This window comes from Labrus mixtus, chromosome 22 (genome assembly GCF_963584025.1).
Source record: "Labrus mixtus chromosome 22, fLabMix1.1, whole genome shotgun sequence".
Lineage (NCBI taxonomy): Eukaryota > Metazoa > Chordata > Actinopteri > Labriformes > Labridae > Labrus > Labrus mixtus.
In genome coordinates, this window is record NC_083633.1 from 536255 (window position 1) to 553411 (window position 17157).

A 17157-nucleotide genomic window follows, 5' to 3' on the forward strand; every position below is an offset into this window, starting at 1 on the left:
CATTAAAACAGACTGTGAAGTGCAGCCTCACTGCTTGTTTTCACTGTGGTAAAGTACGCTTAAAATAACGCATTCATTGTTACTTCCTTTGTAATCACTTCTATGATGAACAAGTTGAAACTAAAACTTCATCTCTTTTTTTCCCAGCAAATTCACATAGTTCATTTTTTTTTTTATCCAAAAATCATAACAGGAGTTTTAAGATTCAAAGCTTCACAAGGAAGCTTAATTTACCACTTTCAACTCAGAGCAAAGTAGCTCCAATTACTGGAAAAAAAAGTTTTGATTTTTATATTGTATTTTATATGATATGTTATATAATATGATTGATATATATTTTTAACTATTTCACAAAACAACTAGAATGAAATTAACTTTTGAAAGCTGGAAGAATTAAAATGACTGAGAGCAATCACAAATATTCCTCCTCCTCACACTCACTAAAACACGAGTTGCACATACACACCCACTTTCCATCAGACAAACTCACACACACACATGTACTCACCACACCATCAATCTAAACACTAACTCAGCACTGTCAGTTTTGCAGTGTGTGTTTGTGTACCTGGTTGTTGGTGAACTTAATTACTACAAACAAAGACACACATTCTGTGGAAAACTACACTGGATACTTCATAAAGCAAGGTTCACCTTCTCTGAATATATTTTACATATTTGGTAGTATTGGAATTCAATGTGAGTGTTAAACTGATAATCTTGGTAATTCTGCATGTTTCCATTCTTTTCACATAAATATGATAACTAACCTTGTTGTCAGTTAATCTATTTGCAAAATTAGCACAAAGAACATCCATCATACTCCGGTTGTTAAACCGTGGAGGCATTAAGGCCCTGACTCACCATGGAGATCATCAGCTGTTGGGCCGAGTTTGGACTGTCAGTGGGCGGTGTGTCCAGCTCCGTCACCACCCGTCGGCACTCCTCGCCTTTTTTTCGGGCGATTCGACAAATTGGATCAGCGCAGTTGGTGAGAGGAGTCACTCTGATTGGCTGTTCAGCTAACCTTATTCATCTTATTCTGGATTAGAAGTACCTATATTACAGCGGTGTAAAAATGGTCGTCTTATTTCATAAAAACTGTTTATATCTGCATTGTTCTCCGTCCTCTTCCAGTTTCCCCTTTTTGGAATGACGATTACAGAGCGCCACCTGCTGGCATGGAGAGGTATTTCCTCTCACATAGTCTTTGCGGTGTGTTCAAGTGCAACTTCTTTGGAAGACAAAGGCGCCATGAGGCAACACCACAGTCTGCCTTGGCCACTAGTTCTTTGCCGTCTGCTCGGTGTGTCAGGGTCTTTATTGTTTTCTTGATATCTGTGGAAAGTGTGAGAATTTCTTGAGATTTGTCACAAACGGGGTTAGAGACTGTGAAATAAACCATTTCTTATTAAACATGACATTACTTTACTGTTGAAATACAAAAATAAGAAAAGCAACTGAAGAGGGATGGATTAAATACAATGAGGGCTGCACACATCATCACTCTTGAAATACATTGCTGGATGTGTGTTGTCTAGGCTCAGACCACAGTGTATTTTGGGAACTCTGTAAAATGTGCAGTTATGGAAAAAAGTGTGTAAGCAAAGAACTCCCATTTCTTCTGGTTGTGTTTTCCAGAAGTTGACCGCTAATCCTGGGTATAAAGCCGTGTGAGGCAATAGTCTGTCTGTATGTGTTTTTGTGTGATAATGTGTGTGAATCACACTGGGGTGTCATGGGTGGGTTTTGAGGCTTTGAGCAGGGAGGATCTGTCTGTTTTTTCTCCATCTGTCTCTCGATTGTGAGGATTTGAAGTCTTAAAGCCGTCACAGAGTTAAAAACAGAAACGCTGCTGTTTGTGGTCCATCTTCTAATGACTGGGTGTTGTTCTGTTTTTAAAACTCTCTGGTCAGTCACCATGCTTACTATTGTTGTTTAGTGGTTTCTGACAGTCATTTGGTCACAGCAAGAGTTGTTAGTACTTGTTGCTCTGCAGTCATTTGACACCGAGTCACAGAGTTAATGCTATAAACATACGTTTTGTGCATTTGATCATCTGCTCATTTAATGTTCATATAAGATGTGCGTCAAGGAAAATTACATCACAAAGTAGTTTTGAAGCCATAAATTAATCAGCAGTAGATTCAAGTTTGAATGCTTAAAAATGTTTTTTGGGATTTTAGAATTTACAACCTTTTTGTTTTGAGTAAAATTGTGAAGAATAATAAAAAAAAATGTATCTGATAAAACAAGTTACACATTATGTTCTGAAACATTTCCCTTGGGTTGTACATCACAAGATTCATTATGAAACAATATTACATTGTTTTATTTTGGAATAACAATGCAGTATATCTGTTATTGTAAAGTTTGCGTTTTGATTACATATAGGGTCGTGAATCAATATGCCAAAGGACCATTTCATACAATCAATTGCATCAATGTAGACAAATGTAAAGCAAACTATACAAGAAGAATTATCATTTGACTTCATGTTTATAGTTATTTTAACGCATGTCAGGGTCAGAGAATGAACAAGTCAAGTACAATATGTACAGCTGAAGAGTTTCACGTTAGTTGGTTAACAGGAAGCAGGAAGTGATTTTCTGATTACTATTCATGCATACAGGATAAAAAAAGCGAAGGGAATCGCTGTTTTGTCGGCAGGAGCTGCAAAGTTAAAGCTGCTTGTAGCTGGGCTTATGATATTAATATGGGTCTGTTTTCATCACCCTTAGATGATATTGAATTACGATCCACTGAGTGACTAAACATACCATATCAGTAGATTTTTACAACCCTACTTTTTCCTGAGCAGTGAGATCTGAAACTAACTAAGCACATTAATCTTTAAATAAAAAATTAGTTAAGTTGTAGCACAAGACTGAGGGACAATTTAAACTTGATCTTTACCCGTCCTTAAGAGTGGGTCATTTTCAGGGGCGTTTCCGGGTCACGATCAAGATGGCAGCTCCCCAGTCTAATTGTTTTTTTGTATGTATTTGTTTGTTTATCTTGTTCTTGTTGGGAAAAAACACACATTCTGTATGGACATTGCTAAGTGGACATGTTGTTAATATGTAAAAGCAATAAAGAAAGTAAAAAAAAAAGATGGCAGCTCCCCGACAAGTTTACAATATAACCCTGAAAATATCTCAAATACTACAAAATGTGCGTTTCAAGAACTTGATGGACAACAGGGTTGCTACAAGAAGTAGGAAAACCATAGCGTCGACCAAAAACACTGATGAATGGTCGACACAAGGTCACGCTAGCCTATGGATTTCCAGTCAACATCATACCCCCCGCAGCCAGTCCGGACCAACGGGAGATTCAACTCCTGTCTACATGGCAGGTGGCCGGGGGCCGATTCACGGTTTGCTGTCCTCGCACCCAGAGTTTACGGCATGGAGATACGTAATACGGCAAAGAAGAGAAACGAGATATGACCTGAGTGACACCATAAGGCGGCAGCAGCTCAGTCTGTAGGGACTTGAACCAGAGGGTCGCCGGTTCAAGTCCCGGTGCGGACCAAATCTGGAAGTTGGTCTGGTAGCTGGAGAGGTGCCAGATCACTGATCTGCCCTTGAGCAAGGAAAGATTAGCCTACTTTCCAAACATAAGAATTTAACACTTACATAAAAGAAGGTCCTGACTCCGTCTTACAGCCCCCCGGATTTCTTTATTCGTCACATGAAGTCTCTGGCCTAAGTGCGTCTGCTGTGCGTTATTACGCATGTGGCACATCACCGTATTTATTATTTTAATCTCCGGACATACCGATTAGTTATGATCTAATGTTAATGTTCTGAATTCTTAAATATTTCAGAGGCTAAAAGTTTTTTTAGTTTCCTCTGGGGGTTTTTCTGTTTTAATTTGTCTCAGTATTTTCTGCAGTGATATTCCTATGCGCTGAACGTTTAACATGTATTTACCGAAAGCAGCCTCTCTTATCTTTCATCTTTAAAGTAAATCGATTAAACAGACAAAAATTAATCAAATAAAACACACAACTAAATAAATCACCTGACAGCCTGCGCTGCTCAACATTATTTAAAAAGCAATGTAGCCTACAGAGATTGTTTCAGGTGGAGCGTAATATAAAATACATTTGAGATATCTTATCTAACAGTAAATCTGTGAACCTCTATCTATCCGTCTTAACAAGCGCTGTTATAGTATGATCTAATTATTCTCCGACACAGACAGATTCCACACTGAGTTGAAAATGTGCGTACACGAACTGAGACCTGGTGTGAGATTTGAGCGTACCCTCCGCTCACGTCCAAATTGATAAGTGCCGAACTTTGCGTGGAAATGACTGTACACCCATTTTTCTGCCGTACGTACGTTTGATAAGTGAGGGCCAAAGGGTGGGAACAATACATATTGAAAGGACACATTTACTTCAGTTTTTCTTTGAAGTTGAAACAAATATCTGGATAAACACCAGTGTATGTATGTATAAGAGGGGGGATGAGTAATGATCAGAATCATGGACAACAGCAAACAAGAGACTTTCTTCCTGTTGCTAAAAATGTCTGTGGCCTTCTGTGGAAAACATACACACACACACACACACACAAAGGCAGAAATGCAATCCCCAGATCTCTGCATGTAGCATTTTTTGGGTAGAGGAACTGAGTCCTTTGCAGTATTGTGCATACGTAAGCTGGTGGTTTTGCATGTCTGTGTGTGTGTGCTCAGTGTGTGTGTGTTTGAGTTACTACCAGAATATACTTGACATAGAGGCGGTTCACATTTAGCACAAGCATCAACATTTTCTCTCTTTCCTGCTTTTTAAAAAACTTCACATTCTTTATATGATGAGCTCCGACTTACTTTGAACATTAACAAGCACACACAGCTATCCTTCTCTGTTTGAGGTGAAGGCTCGTTCACACATATGAATCGTTGTGGTTGGGTCGTTGGCAGATCAGCTGTGCTATCATTATCCTGCACATTTCTTTTGTTGCCCCTGAGTGCATGTGGCAACAAAATTCACTCTGCATGATTTAGAAAATATCTCACAACTTTTTTTTTTTAAGTACATAAGCTGATTGGGCGTAAGTTACTTCACCACTAAGGATGACACAGAACTCACAGGAGATGTCAGTACAGACGGACAAGCTTTCACATGCAAAACAGGGTGTCTCCACTCTGCTACCTCAGCTTAAAAGATTAAACACACGCCCAAAAAAAAGCCGAAAAAGAGAAGAAATATGAAAGAAAAATCCAATTGAAAAAGCTTAAAGGACATCACTCTCACTCGTTTATTTTCTTAGATGAAGTTTTATTCCCTGTCAGACAAATAAACTGACGGCTCCTGCTGCCCTCTGAGAGTCAGCTGCTGCGCTCCATCACTCTCCATTTCTCAGAGAAACACAGCACTGATGTAATAAATAGAAAATAGTTAAAAGACAAGAGAAAGGGAGAGGAGAGCACCTAACCACCAAGCCTCCATGTGTTTTACTTCACAGCTTCTTATCCACCGCATCTTTTTGTCCCCATCTTCCTCTTCGACCTGCGGAAAAATGGAAACGCTTTTTACGTTTCGCTTTTGATAACTTTAAAGTCTTTCTATGTGATTTTTCACACTTAAATATAATATAAATCAAGTATATCCTCTGAAAATAACTCTGTGAGTCATGACTGTCTACAATGAGTGTAACACCCGAGTCCCACTGTCTGTGATGTTTTCAGAGTTTTCAGAGTCCTATCTTCACGCCCGGACGGCCGGCTGACTCCTCCCCTCGAGTATAAAAGTTGTTTAATTGAGGGACTAGAGAAAAGAAGAAAAAAAAAAGCTCCTTTTTCATACACAACAAACATTGTCACTTCACCTATGTCACCAGGTCAAACAAATCTCACTTTAATAGCACACTGACTGTTACTCTGACTCTGCAGGCCTCATGTACCTGCTGAACGCTGGTGCTCTCTCATGTCAACTTTCCTTCATAATGAATTTATTGTGTAATACAAAATATGGTTTGGTTTGGTTAGTCATGAATCTAGTCATGAATTAATTCACAGATTTGAGTCTGTGTGAGACACTTATGTAACTACTTATTTATTATTCTTCAAAATCAATAGTTTAGTTCAGTGATTAAAAATTGTGCGTCCCATGTACAGAGGCTCTAGCCCTTGAAGTGGCGGCCCCAGTGCTCTTAACCTCTTAAGCATGTCATGGCCCTTTCTCTCATTACTGTGTACGGATCTATCCGCTGTCCTGTCCTCTCAATCAACACATTAAAAGGCCAATAACTCATCTTTAAGAATAAGTAATTTGACAGAAACATTCAGACTGTTTTCCTCAATAGATGAAGAGAACTGAAAACTCTGAAAATGTGAAATAGGTAAAGATTGATTGACTCTGTTGATTTTCAAAATTACAAAGATTTTTTATTTTCTGTGTGAAGACTATTGTAGTTCTCCTATGTCTTCTACATTTCACCAATTCATTAAACACAATTGTGTGGTTTGATCATTTGATGATCAGCCTTTCAGAATACATTTCTCCTTTTTTAAAAGTTTATAACCAGCACCAGTAACCTCTTAAGGGCAGGCAGAGTATGCAGATTCCACCGGCAGGGGGCTCTAACCCTAACCCTAAATCAATACAAAAACAGAAGAGGATTTTAGGCTGGCGGGGAATCATGGGAGTTCTCTCTGGGCGAAACCAACCTTAGGAAGACAATATTTTTACCCCCATGATGTATTCAAGTATTATTTATATGACATTTTTTAGCAGCACATACAGCAGCGTACTGTTGCTGAATGTTCAGCTGACGTTTGTGGGTTTAAGAAGTCTGTCTGCCAACTGCTCACACGCCCAAATCACTGCAAGGGTTCAAACAGCAGACCGTGTGTGTGTGTGTGTGTGTGTGTGTGTGTGTGTGTGTGTGTGTGTGTGTGTGTGTGTGTGTGTGTGTGTGTGTGTGTGTGTGTGTGTGTGTGTGTGTGTGTGTGTGTGTGTGTGTGTGTGTGTGTGTGTGTGTGTGTGTGTGTGTGTGTGTGTGTGTGTGTGTGTGTGTGTGTGTGTGTGTGTGTGTGTGTGTGTGTGTGTGTGTGTGTGTGTGTGTGTGTGTGTGTGTGTGTGTGTGTGTGTGTGTGTGTGTGTGTGTGTGTGTGTGTGTGTGTGTGTGTGTGAGACTTCAGTCGTACTCTCTCTCTCCTCATTACTCAGTAACTCACCCTTCTCTCTCTCTCAGGCTGTGTGTTTTCAGTCTAAGATGCCCTAGGCGAGGAGCACGGAAATGTAAATGGCTTCCAAAGTGAAAGATGCTGTGGTGTGGTACCAGAAAAAGGTAAGACACAGAATGTTTTCTTGCATTTGCTCGCTGGTTTTGTTTTTGTATGTCATCAAAAAAGAAAAAACTAATCTTTATTAGAATGTTTACATCTATTAGTCCGATCAATGTCCACTTATATCTCTACTGTTTTTGATCTATTTTGTATTTTAACTTTTGTATTTAAATTGACACTTTATATTTTTGGTTTAAATGTTAAGTCTACCTGCACTGTGGTTAATTTACCGCTCTGTGTGCCCATAAAATGGTTTTATTGTGCAAACCTGCTCCAATTTAGCTCTCCTTAAAAACACAAACTGTGATTCTTGCAGAATCTGGAGGTGACTGATTTATTTATATTTTATTATTTCACTTAACTAAATTCATAGAAGCAGATGGGAATACAATTTAAAGCATTAACATTAAATTAAAAGTGATCCTTAGTTATTCAATGTATGCAGCTTCTCTTATTGAACACTAGAATCTGATATTGATTTATGGTTTTTTTTGTCATTGCACTACTGCAATATTTTGTTGTTTACTACATTGGATGTAAAATCTTAAAGTATCTCCCATAAAAGTATTCTCCACATATTGGTCTTACTTTAAAACTAAAATCCCCGTAAAGAACACAGTTGAAGTTCTACAGTTAGAAGTAAAAGTTCAGATATTTGAGTGTGCCGACTCTTCTTGATGCACCTTCTTTAGCAGTGGTCACAGGGAGGTGTTGTGTGTCTTCTTGTTCCATGGTCTCAGATATCAGATCCTCTTCTGGACCACGGCCCCGCTCCCCACTGCAGCTCTCAGCTTACACACCTGTCTGCCTCTCGGGCCTGTCTGTCTCTTCTTTGATAACCTCTCTTATAACTGTGACCTTCCCCTCTCCATATCTGTCTTTTTTTGTCTTTCATCTGTCTCTCATGTCATCGTGTCTGTCTCCATCTCTCTGATGTTCTGCACCTGGCAGATGTATCTTAAGTGTGAGCTTTCACTGCGTTCACATCACACTGAATATGACTCATATGAAAAGTTACTTTCTTTAATTAAAGGTCTGACAACTGCCGTCTGAATGAGACAAACACCTTTTGTCTATAATCAGCAACTTTCTCTTTACTTTAGTCCTCAAATTAACTGTAGCATTAAAAATATCTGAAGTCTTTGTTCAGGCATCAGATTTGTTTAAAAACAGATTCACAAGCAGAAAAGTGAATGTTTACTTTTAATAGTTTAACTTAAGCTTTATTGCTTCATTGCTGTCTCTGGATGTACATAGGTGTGTGTGTGTGTGTGTGTATGTGTGTGTATGTGTGTGTCCCAGTCCCAGCCGAGCTTGTCTAGGCAGAGGCACACCAGTGACGACATCTTAAATGAATAGAGCCATTCTGAAGGATAAGATCACACCCGTCCGGCTGCCCTCAGGGCTCCTTAATGACTAATGTTGTTTTTAGACAAGTTAAGCGTTTTTTGTTCTTCCTCTGACTGTCTGTATGTAGAGAAGTTTAAGACGCAGATATGTTCATGACAAACAGGACTTTCTTATTTTCTATGAGACGCCCCAAAAGGATGATTTCAATTACCCCCAAATATCTTTATCAGCCTTACAATTCAAAGGGCGTCCAATAACAGGACGCATATCCAACCTTGAAGGTCAAACATTGGTTCATTTCAGCTACGGCTCTGCTTAATGCCAAACCACAAACTATCTCTAGCTCTGTCTTGTATTTTTAGCAAACACCTTGAAATCCAGCCAAATAAACAAACACTGTCCCAGGAGAGTATTTAGGTGTGTGCGTGTGTGCGTGTGTGCGTGTGTGCGTGTGTGCGTGTGTGCGTGTGTGTGTGTGTGTGTGTGTGTGTGTGTGTGTGTATTTATTTGTGTCTCCATAGCTCCCAAGTAGCTTTACGTGTTGGAAAAGCCCTGCTGTGTTTGTCACTGCGTCTTGTTGTGTTTGTGTTTTGTTGTATCACCACATTTGGGACACATACAGGTTTTTTTTTTGTACAGTAACAATATTTTCTCACTTACCCCTTATGGAATATAGCTTCAGTTGTTTTATCTAACATACCTTTTTGGATATCTATATCCAACTTCTCAGCTTCCAGCTCTTTACAAAGGCAGTGAATATATGCCTCTGTGTTTGTGTAGAGCAGGTCTACCTTTAATAACAGAAATGAAGAAGGTAAAAGTGAACTATCAGCAGTTCTAGATACCACTAAAGTGAATGAGAAAACTTTTTTTGTGTGTGTAATTTGAGTGAACTGAGTGAACAGACCCTTTTCAAATCAGCTACTGTATGTAATGGAAGTGTTTACTTCCCCTTTAATGTTAAAAATGGATGAAAACAAGTGGCACAGCTCTTTTCTATTTACATTTTTACTCAAAATGTGAAGAACCATGATGATGAATTTTATTTTATTTTATTTAACCAGTTTAAAAAGTCCCATTGAGATTAAAAATCTCTTTTACAAGAGCGTCCTGACCAAGAGGTCCAGATTACCAATCAGGTCCTCTACTCTTACATTTCCACCCTCGAGTATGCAGCCTCAGCAGCCCCCAGGCAGCGTCTCGCATGGTGCACACTGTATATCTGTCTGCAGACATGCTGCTAATAGACTCACTCTTGTTTGGTGTGTGTGTTTGTGTGTGTGTTTGTGTGTGCCCTGCCAAGGCCCTAGCAGTCCTGTAGTCTATATTTGTGACTGCAGCAGACACACTTCCTTGTTTTATTTGGAAGTCTGACACATTGAGCTTGCTTTGACTCAGTGGGAGGCTAACAGCCAGCTACTTCTGGCATGTCTGTGAACTATTTGAGCTTTAAAAGTTGCACTATAATAAATCAGCTTACAGCCTATTTGTGTGCTGGCTTTGAGGCCTATTTTAGACAAGCGACACAGTTCTTATCCTGGTATGTGGGGGAGAGTTACGGATTTTCACAAACTTTTCAAGATCAGTAAGGTTTGAAGGACACGGCTACATTTGAAGCAGACAAAGCAAATAGAATATAATTTAGCTTTACATGTGATTGATACATTTTAGATCAATTTTTATTTCAGAGTTTGGATGAGGGTTCAGTTGTAGGACGATTACAGGAGGTTCATTTTCCTCACTATTAACACATGTAAAATCTGCAACTGAAGCCATTTATTGAAAAAAATAGTCCCTTTCTCTGAGGAGTCCCTCTTTCTCCCAAAAAAAGAGTTTGTCAGTCTCAACAACTATCAATCACAGGCTTTGTATTCTAAACTCTCCCATCCAGAAAAAACACTTTCATACAGGACAGACATTGATAGACATTTCTTTTGCTTGTATTCAGTTATAATTATTAGGTAGTAAAGAGTCTAAAAATGGAATCTGGATGGAATGGAATCTCCAACTGATCTGTTCGTGAAATACTTTTTTGGTCAAATGTATTATTTCTACTTTCTCATAAATGTTTTTATTTGTACAGCGCAAATTCATAAAAAATCTTAAGACACCTTACAAAGCAGTTAAAAGACCTTACTCATTGTTGTTTAATATAACAAAAGAGCAGGTAAAAGACCTTACTCATTGCTATATTACAAAATACCAATGTTAATCCATCATGAGCATCGCACTTAGCAACATTTAGCAAAGTTACAGTGGCAAGAAAAAACTTCCTTTTGAAGAGGCAGAAATCTTTGGTAAAACCAGACTTGTGATTAACAGCTATCTACCGAAACTGCGCAGAGGGTTAAAAAAAAAAGATTGACATTTTGGTTTAAAAGCTGACACCATATTGACAAAACAAAATGTTTAAGATAAAAGACATGGGTAGATTTATTCATTATGAATGTAAATGTTGGTTGAGGAACAGAGTAATATAACTGTGTATAAAAATCTGATTTTATTTTAAGCATTCATCTAAAGCAGGAAAGATTAGTCTATTAGGTTTTTTAGGCAATGACAGCAAACACATTTGTGACAAATATCTGCACTTACATGATAAATGTTTAAATGTTAAGTGTGTGTTTCTGGCTGCTAACAGCAGATTCTCCCATCTGTCACACACACACACACTCGTGAGTGAGTGAGTGAGTGAGTGAGTGAGTGAGTGAGTGAGTGAGTGAGTGAGTGTGTGTGTGTGTGTGTGTGTGTGTGTGTGTGTGTGTGTGTGTGTGTGTGTGTGTGTGTGTGTGTGTGTGTGTGTGTGTGTGTGTGTGTGTGTGTGTGTGTGTGTGTGTGTGTGTGTGTGTGTGTGTGTGTGTGTGTGTGTGTGTGTGTGTGTGTGTGTGTGTGTGTGTGTGTGTGTGTGTGTGTGTGTGTTTCCATGGTAACACTTCCAAACGCAGCAGACGGTTACATCTCCTTGCCCCAAGCAGCTGTTCTATGTTAATCATTTTGTAAAGATTTGAGTTTGTTTGATTAAAACGTAAGAAAAAAGCCGGATGTTTGGTATTTTTATTTAGAACATAATCATCATCTGTGTTTTGGGAATTTAAGTTGAAATTATTTATTAATAAATTGATAAGTAAACTGAAATCAATTTTGATGTCAAGTAACATTTAAAAAAATGATGTTTTATAGTGGTTTGAGTTGAAACAGGATGGATTGATATTATTATTATATCATATTATATTTGCAGGCTTAGTTTGGGTTAACAATTTAATCTATTTCAAGACTTTGAATATAACATGTCATTTTTATTCATTCACTTAATCATCAGTCCTATATACTCTGATAACTTTGGATTGCAGACAACCTGAAATAGGACTTAACAGTGTGGTGCAGGAAGTAAAAATAATTTTCTCCATAGCAGATTTGATTATTATCCATGATGTCATAACCATCCAAGGTAGACTGACCATGAGCTACCCGAGTGTAGAGCGATGGTATGTGCTCCTGTAGGAGACACAAGTATGATATGAACCTCGATTTAAGAAAGATTTATTCACAATATCAGGGCATAGAAGTACACTACCCACAATCATAGTGTTTCTAATGTGTTGAGCTTACTGTTACCATGGCAATATTTCCCGCCCCTCGGCGCCGAATCCATAGAGATAAGTTTCGCTAGCAGGCTAGCTAGTTTATTAGCTAACACGAAATGTACTCAAAACCTTTTCATGCCGCTGTAGATGTAGTTTATATTTATCACAACACAAACAACAAGATTAACAGTATAAACATGATAACAACGACAAAAGTTTAAGAAGAAACGATCTCGTTCACAATGGATTGTCAGATGGGTAGTTCCTTGACTCCGGATGATAATGATGTACCTTTGCCTTTTTTCAGTTTTAACGCCGTTTTAGCTGGCTGTCTTGGTTCCAGGTACCAATCTCTTTTTTGTGAAGAATCAAGAGAGGATTTGAACAGGGAAATTTACCTCTGGATCTAGAGCCACATAAAGATTGGTCAGTCACTGTTGAGCTCTCTGAACTTCTTAAACACATGAGCTGTGTGAGTTTAAATCGCTGGTTCATCAATGTTTGTCAAAGCTGACCACAAACAGGTGAGGGACTTTCCAACACAGCTGGTTCACAGTGAAGACAACAGAGGTTTTGAAATAAAATGTGTCTGCACTTAGCCCCACTCATTCTGAGATCCTTTTGCCATCTTCATTTGGGGTCACAGCATAACATGAAAAGACCATATGGCTTAAGAGTATTGTCATTATGAGTAAACTGCTTCCTAATAATAATTATTCAGTTAGATGCTGCAACATTTGGAAAAGGATAATTACAATACACAGATTTCAAGGTGACAAATATGTTCTATTTGCAAAGAGAGAAAACAAGGAAGAGCAGAACATGAACCAGCAAATACTCAGAATCTGTGCTTGATGGAGACATTGAAGGCTTTGAAGGTCCCATATTATGCTTTTTTCTGGTTTTATATGCCCTTTAGGGTGTTAAGTGTCCTCTGCATGTTTAGGCACATCTATGTGCAAACATTGTGCAAAAAAGTCTGCGGAAACGTGGCTTCTCCTACGTCCTCCTGTTAGCTGTAGCATTAGCTGCATGTAACGCTCGGTTCTAGCCCCCCTCGATAAAAATGTGTCAGTCCGACATCATTGTCAGTGTGAGATCACTGATCTAAGCCCATTGGCTCGTTGTGGCAAGCCCTGCAGCTCATGTTGAAATTTCCGAGAAGCGTGCTGAGCAACTGACCAATAACGACAGAGCGGATCAGCAGACCAATCAGAGCAGACTTGGCCCACGTGGGGTCTAACAGTGTGGGCTCAACAGAGTGTAGCTGACGGACTCAGAGCGGAGAGGGAGCAAGGAGGAGCAGTACATGAAAACAGACACTTTTTTTCAAACTTTAGCTATTGTGAACGTACAAAAGTAGGTACATAGATTAAATATACGAACCCCAAAAGGGGCATCATATGGACTCTTTAAATCGAACCCCAGCTTGTTTATAAGTGTTTGATAGCAGATCATTTACAGTTTATAAGTGTGTTAATGTGTTAAATCTAGTGAATATCTGTCTACTGTACACTCACTCCTATTCTCCGGAGTGACCCCGGCACTGCTGCAGTAGCACACTCGGCATCTCTTAGTGCTCAATTTGCTTATTAAATCACTGAACGTCTGACTTCTCTTAGTGAAATTAGTAGATACATGCAGATAGGACTAAACATATGTTTAATTTACAATTAGTATCACAATAATAACGGAGACAAATTGAAGAAGATGCAGCATTGAAAGGAGTGGATCATATCTACATATCAGTGCATGGATGTGTGCAGAAGATGATTTGTCATGTCGTCCTCCCCTCATGTACTGCCCTCCTCCTTATCTCCCTCCTCTCTTCTGCTTTATCTCTCTGCTCTGTAGTCTGCTCATGTTTGCCCTCTGACTGTCCTCTGCACACACACCCATAGTCCTTTCCAATCTGTGTGTGTATGTGCATGCATGTATTTATTTTTTAATAGGTTAAGTGATGTGGAAAATTATCTGTCAGCTGTTACACAGTAAATCAGATTTAATGCTCTCCAGTGCTTAGGTTAAAGTGTCTGTTCTCCACTGATGGAGCCTCGGCAGTGGAATCACAATGTAACATGTAAAGAATTGTGATTTATTTTCCTAAAGGAGCTGAGGAGTTATCAAAAGTCTTATTACAGCATATAAAGACAAAAAAGAACCTTCAAAACAAGATACGATATCCATTACTAAGGTCGCTTTCACATATAAAGTTTGGTGGACTCTGTACGATTCAAGGATGAAGTTACAACATTGTTTTCATTTGCACTCTTATCAAGCGCACCAAAGCCTGTCACATTTTGTGTACAGTAGCCACGCTACTGCATTCACATCTAAAAAACACGTTCCCGAGTTGGAAAATGTACAGAAACGCCTGCTCATGTCGGAACAACAAGTCGGAAATTGGGGAAATAATTAGGTTTCCGTGCTCATAAAATCGATATGGCAATATATCATCAGTGTTTCCCCTACCATTATTATTTTTTTTTTGTAAGATTTATTTTTGGCCTTTTTGTGCCTTTATTGTAGGGATAGGATAGTGGATAGAGTTTGAAATCAGGGAAAGAAGTCATTTAAGGATACCTTTCCGATAGAAAAGGACAGCTGTCATTAAAAGTAACACATGAACACCAAGATTCCTTCAAGTGTTTGTGTCGGCATGTCGGCTTGTCCCCACCCCCCCCCCCAACGCTGTAAACCTAGGGGAAACACTGTATCATCATGTGCTCCTTGCAAATACATGTATCGATGCATATGTTACAGAATCAATACGGCTGCAAAGCTGTGGAGACAGTTTTGAAAGACAACTGACCTTTGGTGCAGTTCACAGTAACACCACAGCCATAGCTCTGGGATTCAAATGTTTTAATGTTAAGATCTCTGAGGACCTGAATTGAAGTATTTGAAGTTGTAGGATCCATAATAAGTCTCTGCTGTTATTCTCAAAAATAAAGAACAGCTGTTGTAGTGAATTCTGTGCAGGACATGGTCATTATCAAAAATCGAATTATATTACGACATCAACATGGTGGGCAAAATAGATTTTGTTAATGTTAAGATACTTCTTAACACACTGAAGTCGGATGAATGACCTCCCAACTTGTGAAACTGAGACTATCCAAGGAGCACCTGAATTGCTCCGGTCAGTATCTGCTGCTGTCATCCATTCCAGTCTGCGCTACGACCTGAAAGTATGCAACAAGACAGTGGAAGAATGGCATCCTGCAGCGCTGCACAGGAGCCTATTTCCATCTATGAAATGGAGATAAAGTTATATGTAGGCTGTGTCAGGTTAAACTGGCATATCCAATCTGAATCTATTTAAAACCTCTAATCGATAGTCCTTCTAATTTCTTTCTCCTAAAGTTTAAATTAAATACAACTGCATGACCTAATGGGACTTTTCTACTTTTAGACAAAGTTAAAGATGTGCTTTGTTTTAATCTGGGAATCATTAGTTTGACTATAAGTATTTTGAAAAGAAAGCAAAGCATTGAAAGTGAGATACACGTCAAAAGTGTAGCAACATCTGTGCAGAGTGACCCATCTTCAGGTCAGGGTCGTTCATTGCTATGTAACGCGGGCTGAGCACAATGTGACGCACTTGATGACCCACATGTCATGCTGGTATCTGGTGGGCAGCAGCGTCATAACACGAATGCCTTAGGGGTCAAAGTAAGAAAAGTAAGTCAAGTCCTCAGAGATTATTTGTTTTTTTTAGCTTCCCAGAGGTCTAACCTCAACCTCAGGAATAATACATTTTGAAGAATAAAATCCACGTCTGTTGTTTAAATAATGTGATTTCTATTAAGTTGTTGAGTAAAATGTGGATTAAAAGAGATCTCATGAGTAACCTAAATCAACATAAAAGACAATTCTCTCTGACATCTACACCTTTTCTTTATTTCTTCATGTCCTTTATTTCTTTTCCCTGCCCCCCTCTTCCTCTCTTTCTATCCATCTTTAATGAAGTCTCATTAAAGATGCAGAGTTTCCACTGGTGAGCTTGCGGGTTGACCCAGACTCAGTGCCTCACACTCACACGTACACACACTGACCTGCTGAGGTCCCATCATCAGCTGATCCTCCTCAAAACACACCCTGTATGAATAAACTGTGAGAGCTGTCAAAGCTCAGTTTTATCTGTGAGTAGAGACCTTATTGGACCAGTTTCACAGGCGTCCTTCACAGGCGTCTCAGGCGTCTCCTTTTACGTCGTAAAAGGAGACAATAAAAAAGTGCACATAAAGAAGCAATAGTGAGTAACTTCTTGTTTTGTGTGTGGGTTTGGTGAGTATGTACAGTATTGTAACCAGCCAAACCCTTTAATGGTTTCTGTATCCTGGGGGATTCAGACCTTTAACAGGCTGTGGGATGGAGGGGCATTGAATGCACTAACTATGAGAAACACTGAAGGGAGGTTCGGGTCAAGCACTCAAGTCATGTCAACATTCAAATAGATACAAATCATTTGTATCGAACTTCAAAATGGCAGAGAAGTGCCGTGACAAAGACACCAACCATAAACTAAGTGTTGTTACTTTCTCATGTGTATAAGAGTAAGAGTTTGGTGGGATTTTGTTTTTTGAAAATATATTTTTTTAAGGCACATTTTATAAATTATTGTTGAAAAAATGATAAATTAGATTTTCACAACTTTAATAATGAGGTATTAAATGTTTGCATCCTGAAGGATACATTGTCCAGGTAGTGGTGTAAAACAGGTACAGTCACTAACATATTTATGTTTGTTTTATGGGTTTATACTCCATAAATAAAACATAATATAAAGCTGTGAAATATTGATTACTCTTTATTTTACTCCTTATTTTAACCAGTGTACACATTCGATTGACGGACTCCATAACATTTCAGCTGTGTAGAATCATCACTGGTCAAAACCTTTTGAAAATGT

The 17157-nt window shown here is 38.8% G+C and overlaps 2 protein-coding genes across 3 annotated transcripts in view; both read left to right on the top strand.

Moving 5' to 3' along the window:
- zgc:113263 (uncharacterized protein LOC503753 homolog) overlaps positions 1 to 3508 on the top strand; it is a 139619-nt gene extending 136111 nt beyond the window's left edge. The window contains exon 24 of the mRNA XM_061029539.1: positions 3493 to 3508. Coding sequence (XP_060885522.1) covers positions 3493 to 3500 — 8 coding nt within the window. The 3' untranslated portion in view covers positions 3501 to 3508. The remainder of the gene's footprint in view (positions 1 to 3492) is intronic.
- LOC132956227 (protein PHTF2-like) overlaps positions 1 to 17157 on the top strand; it is a 40776-nt gene that overhangs the window by 7134 nt on the left and 16485 nt on the right. For both annotated transcript variants that reach the window (XM_061029542.1, XM_061029543.1), the window contains exon 3: positions 7215 to 7310. In XM_061029542.1, coding sequence (XP_060885525.1) covers positions 7266 to 7310 — 45 coding nt within the window. In that variant the 5' untranslated portion in view covers positions 7215 to 7265. The remainder of the gene's footprint in view (positions 1 to 7214; positions 7311 to 17157) is intronic.